Source organism: Tupaia chinensis, unplaced genomic scaffold, assembly GCF_000334495.1.
Source record: "Tupaia chinensis unplaced genomic scaffold, TupChi_1.0 Scaffold138464_1, whole genome shotgun sequence".
Taxonomy (NCBI): Eukaryota; Metazoa; Chordata; class Mammalia; order Scandentia; family Tupaiidae; genus Tupaia; species Tupaia belangeri.
Window position 1 is genome coordinate 435,912 of NW_006198360.1, and position 17,959 is coordinate 453,870.

Below are 17,959 nucleotides of genomic sequence, written 5' to 3' on the forward strand. Positions count from 1 at the left end.
ATTTTTTTGGGATCCTGCCTTTTTTTTTTTTTTTTAAAGTCTTTTGACGGTTACCTTCTAGTGATTACAGAGGAAAAGATGATTCTATTTCACCCCAGCTTGTCCATCCGGAGACTCCCACTTATTTTCTGTTTTTTTCCTAAGTGAGGTTTTGCAGGACACGTGGCTGTGCTTTCGTGGTAGGCCTCTACTCCAGGACTGATTTTATGTCCTTGGTTGGCCCAGGTTGTAAGGCAGGGGTGACGAGGGTAGGGACACAGACCTCAAGGGGTCAGAGCCGGGACTATGTCTAGTGTCTTTGTGGGGAGCTCCCATGGTGGCACTTCCACCACAGCCACTTGTGGATGCCTCAGCCCAGCGTCCCAGGAGGGCAACTGGGCCAAATGGTGTTGGGCCAGACGTTGGTGTTTGGCCACCCCAGTCTCCACAGAGGGACTGGCATGGCCCCAGTTGCTGCTCCTCTAAACTCCCAGGGGGCTGTTCAGGGTCCTCAGCAGAGAAGGTGCCAGGCAGTTGGCTGAGTGAAGGTCCGGGTGCAGAGGCCAAGAGAGTATTAGTGTAAACTGGAGTTGGTGCTCATCAGTTGTGAGGGAAGTCTGGGTCTCCTGGCGGGGGGTGAGAGGGGATAGACCCGAGACCAGATTCTAATGACTCCATATCCTTAGAAAAGACTGCTTATTCTTTCAGTAGCATCGAAGTAACAGCAAAGGTGACCTATTTAAGTTAGGAAGAAAAATCAGAGTGAATGTTTAAAATTGGTCTTTTCACTTCATTTTGGGCTTTGGAGTTGAGTTTGTCTTGCAGATTTAATCTGCTTCCTCTGTATTGCAATATTCTGAAAATAGGTTAATTTAAGCATAATATGAAATGTGAATTATCATGTGTAAAATATTAATGGTACTTATAAAAATAGCTTTGCAATTTCTAGAACTGCGAGATCTTCAGGAAAGGTCCATAGCTCCAATGTTGAGTGATTCCCGAGTGTGGGAATTAAAGGGTTTACCTGTAGGAGACAGTTGATGGTTTTAACAAGGCTTATTCACAAATGCCAGGTGTTCTGAGGCTGAGGTGTTAAAACACATAGCTCCCTCACCACATTGAGCTTTGCTTAGGGGCTGGGTTTCTTTCCTGCTGGCCTTGGGTTGCATGGACCGTGCCCCGTGAGGTGGCTCATCCCTGTCTGACATGTGGTTCACCAGGGGACGTTTCTAGGCCTTGGGGCACTGGCTCTGCCCACAGAAACCCAAGGTCCTACTATGAGTGGGATGACCACAGAATCCTGTCCCTGGGCTGCCGAAGAAGGGCTGAACGCAATGGCTTACTTCCTCATTCAGCAAAGGTTTGCCAGGGACCTGCTGTGGGCAGCAGATACCCGATCCACCCTAAGAGTTGCCTCTGCCCACTGTGGGCAGTTCCTTCCCTCCACAGAAGGGAGGAGCCTTGGTCATTGTGAGTGAGGGCTGCTTGTCCAGAACTGCCAGTTGGATCCTTTATAGACAGGGGTGGGTGTGCCTTTGTGTTATCCGGAGCACATGTGTGTGGTCTACATCGCTGACTGCCTTTGACTAGACCTTCGTGCCTGCCCTGTCCTGGTTCAGAGGGGAGTGCCTGGCATGCTCCACTGGAGAAAGCCTGCTGCTCCTCTGGAGACACTGCAGGGCCTTTGGGGGAAGAAACACTATTGGGGGGGGGGTTCTTCTGACTCTCTTTTGGGGGTCTTGGATTTGTAGGATGGTAAGATCCATACAGACCCCCTTTGCTAGGTATGACAAAGCTGAAAGCCAAGTGCCCCAGTGACTTTCTCTCCCCAGCTGGGATTGTTGGTGCTGTTTAGGCTATGGCAGCAGGCAGCTCAATCGAGAAGCATTCCTTAAGTACCCGGCAGTGACTGGGCCATTGGGCCATGGTGCTATCCAGCAGCCTCCATTCTGAGAGGCTTGAGTCCTGAGTGAGAGGTTGGGTAGTCCTGGGCAGAGGCAGGGAGAACGGGTATTGGCAAGCACCCGGCAAATGTGTCCATAAACTTGCACCCAATGCCTCTGGGGGCAGAGGCTCTGAGCAGGCTGAGGACCCTCGTGTTGCATGGGTCCACTGCATCAAGCGAGGGGCCTGGCCCCTGTGATGCTTCCATTATATGAGCATGTTCAGGATTTACCATAGCACAGATTCATGGCAGGAGCCCCAGTGTGCCTCTAGACCACTGTGCTGTTAGCTTGTGGGGAGGGCAGCATGTGACTCGAGCGGTGTTGACTGGTCCTGAAAGGTCTGCCTGCAGCTCGGGGCCTGCTCTTATAGCCGATCTGCTCAGCAGGAGAGAAGCCAGGAGGCCCTTGGCCACATCTGGAAGGTTCTCATTCTTTTCTCTTCTGGAATTCCTCCTAGGTGCATCTGGACCATCTCATCCCTTGTCATGTCTGTTACTGTCTCTGCCATGGTTTTATCTCATTTTCCTCTGCGGTACATTTGGATAATTTCCTTAAGAACTATTTTTATTATGGAAAGTTCTTGGGTATCTCATTTCTACCTGGACTTTGGGATGTATATTCTTTTCCCCTTCACTGCTCACTTGTCTGGAACTGGCTCCCTCTCTCTGTGTATGGCTGCTGCCTCGTGGTACCCTCTGTCCTCCCATGCGAGCAGACCCATGAGTGTGTGGTCCTGGGGGCTTTTTCCTCCTGCAGTCCCCACCTCTGTCCTGGATCCTGGTGGAGTGAGGACTCAGCAGTCCCTGAGCCCAGCACAGATTGTAGGTTGTGGTGAATCTCCAGGGGCTGCCAAGGTGTTTGTGTGATGGGGACCACTCTGGTTTTTCATTCTCCTTCCACTTTTAGCCCCTGACGTCCCTTGTTTTCTGGGACACTCAGCTCAGTGTTGAAGGGATATCCGCTTTTTCATATTTAAGGATGGCTTGTTTGGAAGATGGGATATCATTCAGGGTGACATTTATGAATAGTTTTTGTCTACTGATCAATTATATGTTATGAAAATCTTAAAACAAGCATTTAAGGCTGTAGGACTGCCCGTATTAGCTGGGGGTTGGGAGGGATCCCCATTGAGGCTTTCTAGGGGTCAACAGTTGACGGCCAGAGCTATGCCCTGCCCCCAAGTCCCACCAAGCCTTGCAAGCCTGGCCCTTCTGTGTTTTCCCTGAAGTGTTCTCCCACACACCCCTGGCCTTGAGTCTGCCCTTGTTCTGTGGTCATTACACACGCCTGGAAGACCATTTCCACACACCTGTCTAGCTCTGGGCCCTAGTTCTGAGGAGTCTTAGAAATCTCAGTAATGGCTTAGTGGCTAAGATGCTGAACTCTTATGTAATTGACTGTAGTTTGAGTCAAGGACCTGGCAGCTTGAAATTCACACTGAGTGTGTGTTCATGAGTGCCCAAAATCCCAAGAGAAGAATGGAGAAGAGATTGTGGCATGGCCATCCCCGTGAGGGGTGATTTCTCACTTTGTGTCTATTTGTCTTTTCGGTGAACACACACCCTATAACAAAAATCTCTCAAAAGAAAAGAAAAGAAAAAACAACTCAGGTTGATGTGCTAAAAATTTCCAAAGTAGGGGCCATCCAGTGGTATGGTGGTTAACTTGGCAGAATCCTATATGGCCGACTGCTCGGTTTGAGTCCCAGACCCAGCAGCTTGAGAGACATGCTGGGAGTGTGTGCCCCAAATCCTGAGACTGGAGGAGAAGGGATTACGGTGTGGCCATCTCTCCATGGTGGGTGTTTTCTCACTTTCACTCTTTCTCTGTCTTTCTCTAGCAAGCACGTGTATCCTACAGCAAGTTTAAAAAAAAGAATTCCCAAGTTTATTTTTATTGTTCTACATCCAGAATCTGAGTGATTTAAATGCTTGGTCATATTTCAGTTCTAAATCTGCAACTACTTTCTAACTTAGAAGTAGTACAGTACTAGAATTCCTTGTTAAAAAAAAAAATCTACTTATTGAGGGACCAGCAGGTGGTGTGGTAGTTAAGTATGCTGGTCTCCCACATGGCCAACCGTAGTTCAAGTCCTGGACCTGGTAATTCACTTTCTCACTCCCCCCGCCCCCACCCCTGTTTCTCTCTGGTCAAATTAAAATAATAATGACGAATAAAATAAAATTAAATAATTATTTTTAAAAAATCTACTTACTGAAGAAAAGGAACTTTAAAAATTTAATATCTAAATTAGGATATGAGTGTTTTATTAAGATTTCTAGCAGTTGTTTTCATATTACATCTGTAGGTTTTTTTTTTTCTTTTTGAAGTGCTTCATTGCACTTAGATATGTTTTTGCTGATATGCGAGAATGGATTTCATAACCTTTCCAGGGCCCTCCCAGTTCTGTCTCATGACTTAGTTGTCATCATCTGCCTTTTCTCGATGCGGGGTAGGTGCAGTAGCTGCAGTGGCCCCTTGGGTGCTAGCTCAGGTATCTGGTGGGGTAGAGTGGAGGGACAGTGGGGAAGAGCTATTGGGGGTGGGGGCTACTGGCAGAAGGAAGCTCAGGCTTGGTTCTACCCTGGTCACTTACTGTGCTTGGTGTCCATAAATAGGATTTGTCCCAACCTGTGACTTGGTCCAGGTTGTCAAGAACAGCCCAGTGGGGACTCCCGGGTGCCTGCTGGCCAGGTTGGGCCTCAGAAACTGCTCAGATACCCTCAGCTGCAGATAGACTTTATAGTGCCATGTCTTCCCCTTCCCTGAGCCTTTGTGGGTACAGCCTCACCTTGCACCCCACTGGACCCCCCAGGATCTTGGCTAAGACCACATTGTTGCATCCTCAGCACAGCCTAGCCACTGGGCTGGGTACTCAGGAGGTACTGCCTGTCCAAGGGCTGATTTACAATGTCTGTCCTTGCCTGGCATGGGTGGCGTCTGGAACCTGTCCCCCCCTCCCCACCCCCCTTCAGCTGTTCCTCTCTCTCTCTCTTTAAGAATTAATTTAATTTATTATTATTATTATTATTTAAATTTGCTACAGGGCACATGCACTCGTAAGAAGAGAGAAAGTGAGAAAGCAAGAAAGCAAGCCTCCAGATCCAAGACTTAAATCACGGTCGGCCATGTGTGAATCCAGTACCCTAATAACCATGCCACCTGCTGGCCCCTGCTCCTCACTCTTGTCTCCCCTAGAGCCACCTCTGCTCTCCTGGCATCTGGCCTCACACTGAAAGCCAGGCTGGAGTCTGTGCCAGGCACCCCTGGTAGGTTAGGAACCACCCTTCACAGAGCCCTGGCTTCTATGCACAGCTTAGACCTTCTGGAGTGTTGATATGTCTGAGATGAATTATACCATAAAATTCTCTCATAGATCAGTTGTTTTTAGTGTGTGTATTCAGTCTTGTTATCAAAATTTATAACATTTTCATCACCCTTAAAAGAAACCCCATACTCACTAGTTGCCACTCCCTTCACTCTCAGTTCCCACTGACCCCCCCCCCCCCCCTTCTGTCTATTATGAATCCCACGGCCCCCCCCCCCACCTTCTGTCTATTCTGAACTTTGCATATAAATGGAATCATAGGGCTGGCCCCATAGCTTAGTGGTTAAAGGAACTGGATTCCTTCATAGCTGACGTGGTTTGAATCATGACCCAGGCAGCTTGAAAATGTGCAAGGCATGTGTGCATGGGTACCCTAAATCCCAGCGTGATAGAGAAATGGTAGAGAAGGGATTGTGGCATGACCACACCTCACTGATAGTGCTTCACTCCTCTGTCTGTCTGTCTGTCTGTCTCTGGCAAGCACACACACCTTCTGGCAATTAAAATAAACAAACAACAGGATAATACAATAAGCCTTTTTGAGAGTGGCTTCATCCATGCTATAAGAGGTGTCAGTTCTTCATTCCTTTGTGAGGGGTGATTAATATTCCATTATGGGCTATAATAGTTCATTATAGTTCACGCCACAGAATGTTTATGGACATTTCGGTTGTCACCTTTTGACAAGGTAGCAAATAGTGCTTCTGTGAACACTAGTGCACAAGTTTTTGCATGCACTTGTTTTCCTTAATCTCGGGTATATGCCTGGGAGTGGAATTGCTGGGTCAAATTCCCACCAGCCATACACAGGGGTTCCACTCTCTTCACATCATTGCTAAACTTGTATTCTTTCTTTTTAAAATATAGAGCTGTCCTGGTGGGTGTGATGTGGCATCACTCTGCGTTCGTATTTTTAAATCAAACTTTCTGTTGTGAGATAAGTATAGATTCACAGGAGCACAGTTAACATAATGAAGAGATGCCCTCCGCAATAACATCTTGCCGAACCACAGGATGAGTGCTGAGCTCCCTATTCTTCATCTTTGGGGATATTTACCTGGGAGTGGGATTGCTGGGTCATACGGGCACTCTGGGTTTAACATTCTGACAGTTTGCCAGACTGTTTTCCATAGCAGTGCGTGATGGTTCCTATTTTTCTGAGTCCTGACCGACTTGTCAATGAAGCCCCATTTTTCTATTAGGTTGTTGGGAGTCATGACATATTTTTCTGTGTTTTTCTTTGCAAAATACGTTATGACTTTCTTGACCACCCAATATTTTGTCTTTTGTCCTTTATGCTTTGATGTCATCTAAGCAGTTTTTTGAGGGTTGAGGGAGATAAACAGGCTGTTCTGGTATCTGACAGTGTAGGGAGCTTTACGGTAACCACTTCAGATCTGCAGACATTTTGATCTTAGAGGATTCTGGGAGGTGGTTTAAGGAAGCAGTTTATCACAGAGAAACTTGCACAAAACAGTTTTTACAGCAAAGGTTGTGAAGAGTACATCTTCCCAGGTGGTCCCATGGCTCCCACCTGGCCATAGTTAGTGGCCTCCCTGTGGAAAGCTGAATTGGGGTAGCAAGGATCACCATCATCGCTTCTGTGGGTACAGGCTGCTCCCACTCAGCCTGTCACGATGGTGTGTGAACTACAGATGAAGGTTGGGTTGTATTTCTTCAAGGTATAACTGACCCACTTTAATCACATTGAAAATAAGCCAAGAGAGGAAGTGCTGTTAGGAAGAATTTTTTAGAATCGAAACTGGAAACAGTCTTGTGGTGCTGTCCTCAGTTGCGTTCACCTCGTGGCTAGTGGCCTTTCAGAAATGTCAGCACAGGTCAGTCTTCACAGAGGCCGTCTTTCCATTAAGAACTACAAGCATACAGGAGATCCTGCTGCTTCAACCACTGTGGTGACCTGGACTGTGTCACCACATGACTGTTGAAGCTTTTAGGTGCTTGCATGTGCTCTAATCACAGTCCTGACATAGTCCCAAGCTCTGTAACCTGATGAACTAATGTCGAAATTCTGAAAGTCTAAACTCTCTAGAATCTAACATCCAAAAAGTTTAATTTGGAAAGATTAAAATCCCAAGTGTTGAAATCCTGAAAGCACAATTCCCGTTGGGAAAAAAAGGCTATATCAGAGATTGAGATTGAAGGCCAGCAGGTGGTGTGGTGGTTAAGGTGCTGACTCCCACATGGCTGACCACCCATTGAGTCCCAGACATGGCGGTTTGAGAATCATGCTGAGTGCATGTGTGTGCATGCCCAAAATCCCAGGAGAAGACTGGAGAAGGACAAGTGGTGTGACCATCCCCTTGGGAGGTGATTTCTCACTTTCTCTCTCTTTCTCCCCGGCTTGGGGGGGAGGGGGGGAATCAAAAGCCACATTCTGCTTTTGTGCTAAATTTGTAGTCTTATATGAGTGCATGTGAAATGGATTTCCAGGTACCCAAATCAGTGTACATACGTGGCACAGAAGATGGGAAAATTCAATAAGAAATGCTCATGTAGGGACCAGCAGGTGGCATAATGGTTAAGGTGCTGGATTCACACATGGCCAACTGCAGTTCAAACCCCAGACCTGGCAGCTTGAAACTCACTCTGGGCGCGTGTACATGTGTGCCCCAAATCCAGGAGGGGAATGGAAGAGAAGGAATTCCGGCATGGCTATCCACCCCTCGCTGTTTCTTTCTGTCTCTCTGGTGAGAGAGCATGCCCTGTGGCAAAAGCTTGGAAAGAAAGAAATGCTGATGTTGGTATATATGGAATCATAGAAGAATTTCAAAAGAGTAGCACTACATGAAAAATTAATGTGATTATATTCTCCAAGGAAAACCAAGCCTTAAAAGAAAGAAGCAGCTATTTATCACAATACAAGACTTCAAAATATCATACATGATTGTGAAAGTTGGCTAATGCCTGTGGATTACCTTTTAAAGTTGCCCATAATCTATCCCTGCAGTACGTTTTGTCATAGGTTTAATTTTCTATTTATTTTTTTCTCCTGCTATTTTACTTTTCCTTCTTCCTTCCTTCCTTCCCTTTTTCCTTCCTTCCTTCTTTCCTTTCTTGAAGGTACATGCACTAGCCAGAGAGACAGAGAGGGAGAAAGTCTACCCTAATGGGGCACAGGCATGCATGCACAAGCATGCTGGGTGTGTTTTTCAAGTCCCTGGGGCTGGGATTTAAACTGTATAGTTGGCCTTGTTGGACCCAGCTCCCTAAACCACTAGGCCACAGGGCCAGACCTCCTACTGTTTTGAATTGTCCGCATTACCTATGTACATATTTCATCTTTCTGTCACTTTCAACACTGGAGGAAAAAGCTGTATTAGGACTTTGAAGTGTTAATTTACCGTATGCATCTTTTGCAAATTGAACTCTGAAAGCACACTACCACAACTCTGTGTAGAAACACTATGTTTGAACTGAAGAATGTTGAAACTTCCTTAGTAAGTGAAGAGATGTCCTTTCTGTACATCTGCGTTTGTGAAAGATAAAATTTCTTGAGACCTCAGCTCTTTGGGTGACTGCAAGTGCAGTGGTGACCCATGTTTTTCGGTCAGTTTCATCAAGACTTAGGTTGTCCATTGTGATATTTCAGACGACCACATTTATGGAGCTAGCTATACACAATTACTGACCTTAGTCATATTGTGCATGCATGCATTTGCTTTTTGACTTATTCATGAACACAGTTTGCTCGTAACTGCTATACCCATGTTACTGTCTCTACTTGAGTGTTCATGGTTTCAAAAATGTGTATGTTTCTATTGACTATTTGATTGTGTAAAATGGCATATGAAGCATTCTGTTTTTCTGTTTCTCAAATCCCCTTTTGAAAATGTAAATAAATGTCTTTCAAAGAATCTTTTAATTATACTTTTTTCAGAATTGTATTTTTAGGATTTTAGACCTTAGGGATTGTGATTTTTGGGGATTCTTCATTTTTAGATTATGGGATTTGGGGTTGTGTTTTTGTTTGTTTGTTTGTTTGTTTGTTTGGAGAGGTTTTCGCTATAGGGCGTGTGCGCTCACCAGACAGAGAGAGACATAGAGACAGAAAGCGAGAAATCACCCCCCAGGGGGGATGGCCACGCCGCAATCCCTTCTCCTCCATTCTCCTCTTGGGATCTTGGGCACGCACGTACACGCACCCAGCGTGAGTTTTAAGCCACCGGGTTCAGGACGCGAACCGCGGTCGACTACGTGGGAGTCCAGCGACATAGCCATTACGCTAACTGCTGGTTCCCTTGGGGTTGTGTTTTTAAGGATTATGGCCCACACCCTTTATAAGATCTGTGCCCTCCCAGGTAGAGTCGGTTTCCTCTGTTGGTGGCCAGTAATCTCCACAGGCCTGGAGCCTCTATACAGAGCCTCACTTGACAAGGCAGTGGACATCCCAGCTATTCTGTGGACCTGTAGGCCCTCCCAGGGTGTCACACTGAGATAAGAACAGCCTTTGATGAGTAGCCTCTGCTGCTGGCTGATCAGTGCAACTGCCCACCAAGTGTGGACAAGCATGGGCCATTCTTGATGGCATGCAGCATACGTCTTCCCCTTCCCTGGGGACATTTCCTTCCTCTCATCAGTTACCTGGTGGAGGGGGTGCTGGAGAGGACTCTAGATGGGACATGGCAGTTGCAGAGCCAGCTATGTTAGGGTGTGGACGTCAGACCTGGAGTACTCTACTGCAGCAGAGTAACTGAGGGCCACGTGTATTTAGAGGGTGCATTCTGCTCTGTGTGTACTCCACATTCGGGGATTCCCTGAGAGGCCAGAGAATGTGTGCTTGAGTTGCGAGCTTCACATTGGGGGATTCCCTGTGAGGTCAGGGCACGCATGCTCGCATCATGAAATTGGGCTGTTCTGTCACATTCAGTAGTCCACAAATGAGGCTGTGGGGGTATGGTCTCCACCACGGCTGTCTCAGTCTGATGTACACTGTGCTTCTCACAAGGCCACTCAGTGCATCTAGCCAAGTGGACGTCAGATTTCTGCGGTGACACTGAAGGTAGTTGGGTATTCTTAAGCTGATGGACTACAATGTAGTAGGAAAATGCTTTGCTCTGATTTGCTTCATTCTTCTTGATTGGAGGAAGATAGTGACGTCATTATGGGTACTGCTGCATGTCCCCCTTTGGGCATTGTCGTTGTCTCTTGTGTTAGCCCAAGCTCAGGAATGGTGTGGACTGGACTGTGGCCTTTCCAGTGGACCAGCTTCTGGGCATGTCTGTGCTGGTCCCCAAGACCCAGGACTCCCTGGCTTCCACAGTGCCACCCTCCGCATGGCAACTTCTGCCTGTCTCCAGTGTACCTGCCTCCATCCATCCAGTCTCTTGGGCAAAGGGAGGTAGCTGACTGAGAGCAAGAAGGAACGGTTTCTTCTCTCAGACATGAGCAAAGGCCAACCAGAGAGCCACAGGTTCCATACCCGGCCAACCCTCCCCATCATCCTCATTTCTGAGCGTAATGAGCCGCAGGTTCCCTTGCCTTGGCAGGCCATCTGAGTCTTGGGGCCCCACGCAGTGGCAGGCCCATCCCAGGGCTTGGCGTTTCTCTGATCGTTCTAAATGCCAAGCGTCACCAGGCAAGGCTTGCCATTCACACTGCTCGCAGGACAGAGGGATCGTTTGCCTCTGCCTGGGTGAGTGCCAGGTAGGCTGTGCAGGTTTGTACTAGGTTGTGTGCAGCTGTGTTTTGTTTGGATTTGGGGTATATTAACCCTCTCTGCAAATATGGAGTCAAACTCCAGTGTCCAATAGGTTCAAGGTAGTGACTGCCAGCACTGAATTGCCAGTGAGAAGGAAACGGGCCTTGGTCTCGATCTTGGGTCCCATTGTCTAACCTAGTAATTTGCGGTAACAACTGGATAGACGAGAACGCGGCCCATAGTGCCAGGCTGAGTGAGGCTCAGCCACCAGAGTGACCATCCTTACCTCAGGAGCACAAGGTGGACAGGATGGCGGGTTCTGCATGTGGGTGTAAGCTTGTGTTCTCTCACAGCGGCATCTGCTTCCTAGGCACGTCTTTCTCATTGGGCACTGAGGGAGCAGCACCCACTGCCTAGAGCTCTGGAAGGAAGTACCTACAGGTTGTAGAAGGTGGGCTAGCTCCCCACGTGGACCAACAGTGGTCTTGTGGTCACCCCTCAAAGGCCACCTTGTCCAGGCCCTGGCATCATTACTTTGGCTTGTCTGGGCCCAAAGTACTCCCCCTGCCCCATGGCTGTGGGCTCTGAGGCCGGTTTTGAGTCCCTGTGGAGGGTCAGAAACCAGTGGTCTTGACCTTCTTCACAGAATAGGGACACAACCTGTCACTAGGCGCAGCTTTGCCCCTGACCATCTGCTGATAGTGGGACCTCCGTTATGGTGGCATCCCAAGCCTGCAGAAGGATGTCCTCTTCCTAGGCTTTGAGAAGGGGGTGAAAGCAGGTGACCTCCCAGCTTGGGAGACCTTGGGCTGCTGAGACAACAGGCGTGACCCACCTTTCTAGTCTTCCAAATTCCCCTCTGTGCTTTCTCGCTTTCGTGATGGGTGAAGTGAGAAGAGCAAGTCCCCGTTAGAGCCCTGTTCTGAGAATGAACCATGCCCAATAGGAGGTGTCGTTGGGGTTTCTTTTACGAGAACCTCCGAAGTGTGGTTGCAGCTGCCTGAAGATGGGAGGGCCTTGGCAGGCTGGGGGTGGGTGGGGCCTGAGGCTCTGGCCCCAACACGGGAGAAGGAAGCACCCCCCCCTTCCAAGTGGGGGCAGCCTGAGGTGGGGCGGCTCAGGCGTCTGGCACTTTTCTCCCCAGAAATCTGTGAGGTTTCTTGTAGTCTGCACCAGATGGGTACTCGGTCTTGTGGCTTTTCTCTGGGTGAGAACTGAGCTTAACTTCCACACCCTACTTCAGCATCTTTTCAGACAGGAAGCCCCGCCCTGCCTGGCATCACCTCTGTGTGCTCTCCTTGGGAGGGGCCAAAAGCTTTGGAAGGGGGCTCTGCCTGACCGGACGGACTAGGATCCCACCTGCCCCTGCAAGGCACAGGGTGTGGCCGCTGTGGTCAGGGCTGCTGCCAGACAACTCTTGAGACACGTTTCCCCTAGAAAGCAATGCTGAGCTGGTGTTTTGGTGTCTTTTTTTCCTGAATGGTTATTTTAGTGTGTTTGAAAAAACTATCCTTGGCCAAGTCTGTAGCCTTATCTCTGAAACTCCCCCAGGGGCACAAAGGCTCTGGGCCATTGTGGCAGCTGCTTCCTGTGTGTCCCTACCGCCAGCTGCCCCCCACCCCCCTGCACTCAGACCCTTGTTTTTCTCCTCTGAGCCTCTTGACCCCTTTTTCCAGCCCTACCTTACTATTCTATCCTTGCTTACTCTGTGACAGGCTACAGGTCTCAGGGGGCCCAGGGCAGGGCCCAGTGTGTACATGGGCATACAAGCTTGTCCTGGGTTACAGGACAAGGCTGTGGGTCTCGGCAGGATCTTCCCCCAGGGCTCTCAGCCAGCAGGGTCCCCATCCAGAGTTCAGCCTGTCATCCTGCCCCCATATGACTAGTTTCCTTTGTTTCTTTTTAAAGATTATTTCTTCTGAGAGAGAGACAGAGACAGGAGCCCCGACAGGGTCCCCACACCAATATCCACCCCCAGTCTCAGCCTGGATCCCGGGCACGTGCACCTGGCGTGTTCAGGGAGGCCTGAAACATGAACCCAGGACCTTTTCTATGTGGATCTAGTTGCGTTACTGCTGTGCCACTGCCTATTCCTCTATTTCGAGTTTCATGGTGACGACCCTGTTGTTGGGGCACCTGGACTGACCAGATCTCCCCCACAGGGAAGTTCAGTCCCTGCCCTGCTTCCCATGGGGCCAGTTCTGTGACAGGACATTTTCTCTAAGGTTTCCTGGAGTGGGAAGAGGTCCCCCCCCCCATTTACTGTCTGCCTACTGAGGCCTCCCAGCTGAAGGTGAGAGGCCCCCATTGTTACCTCCTCCCTGTGAACGACTCTGTCCCTGGATTTCTTACCCTAAATGGCTGTTCTTTGTCCTCCCAGAGTATAGACCCTGGCACATCTGCAGGGGGTGGGGGCTCCCTGCTCTCCTGTGAGGCCTGGAGGCCTTTAGGACACACTGGGACTAAGAAATCCCTCTCCCAAAGACTTTGGCCTTGTGCTTGAAGAGAGAGCCTGTGCGTTGTAGAGGGGATGTCCACAGTGGTTTCAAGTCGAGGGTGGGGAGCTGGTTCTCGTTTTAGTGAATGGGCGGAGAGGACGCTGACTTTCTCACTCACAGCAGCTTAGGAGGCCACTCTGTCATTAGTCAGTTCTGGGGGGCAGGTACTGTGTTGCCCGACAGACACAAAACTGGGCTTCTGAGTGGTCGGGGGCTGGGTGCCCCGGGCGGGTTAAGGGCCATGGCGGCTTTTCCAAGCTGCTGCTTACTGCAGGGTCAGCAAGAAATGAGGAAAATATGAGTATGGTGACATCTCGTGAAGCCAGGCTCATTCATTTTGAGACCATTTCCTTCCTGGGGACAAGGGGCACTGCTAGTGAGGTAGTGGCGATGTGCCCCCACCCCCACCTGTCGATAGTCCTGCCTTTTGGGACTGTCCCTTCACAAACCATCTTGAATCTGAGCTCACAATCTCACAGCTCCCGTGGGTAGTAGACTGCAGGGAGGGGCTGGTTCACTCCACCCCTGCAGAGAATGTACCCAGATTCTGGGAGAATGGCATTACATACAGGGCCAGAGGGTCAGGCCAAGCCACCATGGAGGAGGAGAGTGGGTCTTGGCTTCACCCAGACCCCGCTGCAGCTGTGGGTGAGGTCACTGCGTAGCAGCAGCAGCAGCACAAGGTCTGCTCTGTTCTCGGGAGACGGCTTGTCCCGCAGCAGCAGCAGCAGCAGCAGCAGCAGCAGCCTTACCTTTGCATTTGACCAACGCAGCCTTCCCAGCCCTAACACAGAGTGAACCCCCTCCCAGGCCTGGGTTGTGCTGTGTGTGTGGTCGGCTCTGCCTTCCCCCTCAGCACACATGCCCCTGTCCTTCGTGGCCAGAGAGCTGTGGGGGTAGGTGAGATCCAGTCAGCAGGGCCCAGAGGTGCCAACAGGACCTTTTGTGTTGATCACAGGTCTCCTCCGAGCCCCCCGCCTCCCTAAGACCCAAAACAGATGACACCTCTTCCCAGTCCCCTGCGTCTTCTGAGAAGGACAAACAGACCAGCTGGTTGCGGACCTTGGCAGGTTCCTCCAATAAGGTATGACACACGGGCCCATTAGGGGTTCCGGGGGGTTTGGGTCCCTCTCCTTGGAGCAGACCCCAGTGGCTACTCTGCACACACAAGCCACTGCTCTGGGCTGGACACACAGCCTGACCTCTGGGACCCACAGAGTGGCCCATTTGTCTCCCAGCCACTTCAAACAGACGACTCTTTTCAACAGAGCCTTGGCTGCGTTCACCCTCGCCAGCGCCTCTCCGCCTTTCGACCCTGGTCCCCTGCAGTTTCGACAAGTGAAAAGGAGTTGTCCCCACACCTCCCTGCCCTGATTCGAGACAGGTGAGTAGAGCCACCATGTGAATTTTCATGGTCACATCTGAGCATTGTGTGCATGCCATGTTTTTTGCAGACAGTATGTCCAAACTGGCAGTCGTGGTCTAGGCAGCCCCGAAGTGTTAGTTCGTTAGATTATTTCATCAGAGTAAACATTCCTAGAACTTCCTGTGGCATTCGTGGGTGGAGTTATGGAGTTCATGGAGTCCCACCCATTGGGTGCAGCCTTGCCATGGATGTGGTGGTCAGCCTGTGGGCCAGCCTGCCATTGCATCTAGCTAACAGAAAACATTTACAGGTTCTTTTCAGTTTTTGCTGTATAGCGCATATGTTTGTTGGAGAGAGACAGAAAGAGAGGATAGTGAGAAATCCTCCTCCACTACCCCCCCTCAGGGGATGGTCACACTGCAGAACCTCCATTCCTCTCCTTTTGGGCACACGTGCTCATGTGCCTGGACTGATTCTCAAGCTGCCAAGTCTGGGACTCGAGCTGCAAAGTTGGCCATGTGGGATTCACTGCCTTACCCTCTATGCTACCTGCTGGCCCCATTTACACATTCTTAATCACTGAAAATTTGGTGTTAAGACTTGAGGTGAGGGGGCTGGCAGGTGGCATGGTGGTTAAGGATGCTGGACTCCAACATCACCGACTGCAGTTCAAGTCCCAGACTTGGCAGCTTACTTTCTCACTTTTTCTCTCTCTCACTCTGTCCCTTTCTGGTCACATTGGAAAACTAATCGATCGATCGATCGATCGATAGATAGATAGATAGATAGATAAGTTAAATTAAATAGTTCTTTACAAAAAAAAATAGACGAGGTTAGAAGAGAATTTTTTCTTTTTTAAAATTTGCTATAGGGTGCTAGTGCTCACTGGACAGAGAGAGTGAGGGAGAGAGAAATGAAAAAGCACTCCCCATGAGAGATGGCCATGCTATAATCGCTTTTCCATTCTCCTCCCGGGATTCTGAGCATGCGTGCACATGTACCCGGCATGGTTTTCAAGCCACTGGGTCCAGGACTCGAACTGCACGTCAGTCATGTGAGATCCAGGTACCTTAACTACTATGCCACCTAGCTGGCCTTTGAATATTTTTTCTTTAACACTTTTAGAGGGAGTGAGCTCCCTGAAGAGCCTTGGTAGGGAGGGCACCATGTGGCTCCGTGTGTCAGGTGAGCCACTGGTGGGTCCTGGGTCGGGGAGACGCACCGTGCCCAACACCTGCCCGTGCCCCTCCCCAGCTTTTACTCCTACAAGAGCTTTGAGACGGCTGTGGCCCCCAATGTGGCCCTCGCACCGCCGACCCCGCAGAAGGTTGTAAGCAGCCCGCCATGTACCACCATTGTCTCCCGGGCCCCTGAGCCTCTCACTGCGTGCATCCAGCCGCGGAAGCGGAAGCTGACTGTGGACACCCCAGGAGCCCCAGAGACGCTGGCACCCATAACCACCCCAGGAGAGGACAAAGACTCAGAGGCTGAGGTTGAAGTTGAAAGCAGAGAGGAATGTAAGTGTGAGTTGATTTGCTTTTCTCTTCCCTGAGGGCAGTTGAGAGAGGTTGGTGGTCACCTGGAGTCCAGCACTCCCCTCGGAACAGAGTCTGCTCTGTCTGTGGCCCTCCGCATCGCACATGCCCTGGCCCGAGTCTTCTGTGTTTCTTGGTGATGTGATGCTATTGAGAGCACCTCTAACTTCTGTTCCTGTTTTTGTTCCTTTCTCAGTCACCTCCTCCTTGTCCTCGCTCTCCTCTCCGTCCTTTACCTCATCCAGCTCTGCCAAGGACCTGAGCTCCCCAGGCGTGCATGCCCCGCCCACGGCCGCCCCTGACACTGCAGCCCCTGCTGATGCCCCAAGCGGGCTGGAGGCAGAGCTGGAGCACTTGCGGCAGGCCCTGGAGGGTGGCCTGGACACCAAGGAAGCCAAAGAGAAGTTTCTGCATGAAGTGGTCAAGATGCGCGTGAAGCAGGAGGAGAAGTTGCATGCGGCCCTACAGGCCAAGCGCAGCCTCCACCAGGTGAGGCGCCGTAGTGAGGTGGGTGGACTTGGCAAGAAGGTGCAATGCTCTTTCCTGGCTGCTCCCCTGACTCCTCAGGAGCCTTGATGGATCTGCTCGGGACCTCTGGGGGTCCTTCATGAAGGCCACAGCCGTGGCCATTCTCTTGAGGTCCAGAACGCCCTCTTGGCTTTTGAGGAGATCTCTGCAACTGACTTGACCACAGCTCTCCCCCATCAGGGCCCTACAGCAAATCCCACGCCCGATGCAGCAGCCCCTCTGTCAAAGCTAGTGTGTTACCCAAAGAGAAGTTTCTGCATGAAGTGGTCAAGATGCGCGTGAAGCAGGAGGAGAAGTTGCATGCGGCCCTACAGGCCAAGCGCAGCCTCCACCAGGTGAGGCGCCGTAGTGAGGTGGGTGGACTTGGCAAGAAGGTGCAATGCTCTTTCCTGGCTGCTCCCCTGACTCCTCAGGAGCCTTGATGGATCTGCTCGGGACCTCTGGGGGTCCTTCATGAAGGCCACAGCCGTGGCCATTCTCTTGAGGTCCAGAACGCCCTCTTGGCTTTTGAGGAGATCTCTGCAACTGACTTGACCACAGCTCTCCCCCATCAGGGCCCTACAGCAAATCCCACGCCCGATGCAGCAGCCCCTCTGTCAAAGCTAGTGTGTTACTGGCATGGCAGAGGCCAGGCTATTTTTAGTGGTGGGAACCAGGAGCAGCTGTGCTGAGACAGCCTTGCTCTGTGCTGAGGAGTGGGGCTCACTGCTCGGCAGATGTTGGTGTACGAGTATTTTGCCTGAAGCCTGGCATTCTAGAAGGTGGTCCACCCAGCCTCCAGGGTAGGAATGGGGCAAGCGCTCAGCACACCTATGCATACACACCTGTGTGTGAGCCATCTCTCCAGGCCTTGCCTCGCTCTTTCACATGCTGCAGCTTTAGTTCTGACACCTCTTTTTCATATTGTTTTGTATTTATTTCCTGACTCAAGTGAGGAAGGGCAGAGACCACAGACATGGGCACCTGGGGAGAGAGAGGAGCAGGGGTGGGCTAGCCCTTCACTTGGCCGAGCTCTCAGCGCCCACCTCCTGCCCGACCTTGCTAGAGGCCCACCCTGCTTCTGCTGAATTCACACCTCGGCTGGCGTCTAGCAGCTCCGAGGGCCGCCCCACCACCGTGG

General features: G+C 50.5%; 1 protein-coding gene across 1 annotated transcript in view; it reads left to right on the top strand.

The window, feature by feature from the left end:
• Nucleotides 1-17,959, top strand: part of SKI (SKI proto-oncogene) — a gene marked incomplete at its 5' end in the record, with an annotated part of 94,672 nt that overhangs the window by 74,644 nt on the left and 2,069 nt on the right. Inside the window, 4 exon segments of the mRNA XM_006161366.2 lie at nucleotides 14,369-14,494; nucleotides 14,679-14,794; nucleotides 16,031-16,293; nucleotides 16,508-16,800. Of these exon segments, the coding sequence (XP_006161428.2) occupies nucleotides 14,369-14,494; nucleotides 14,679-14,794; nucleotides 16,031-16,293; nucleotides 16,508-16,800 (798 nt within the window).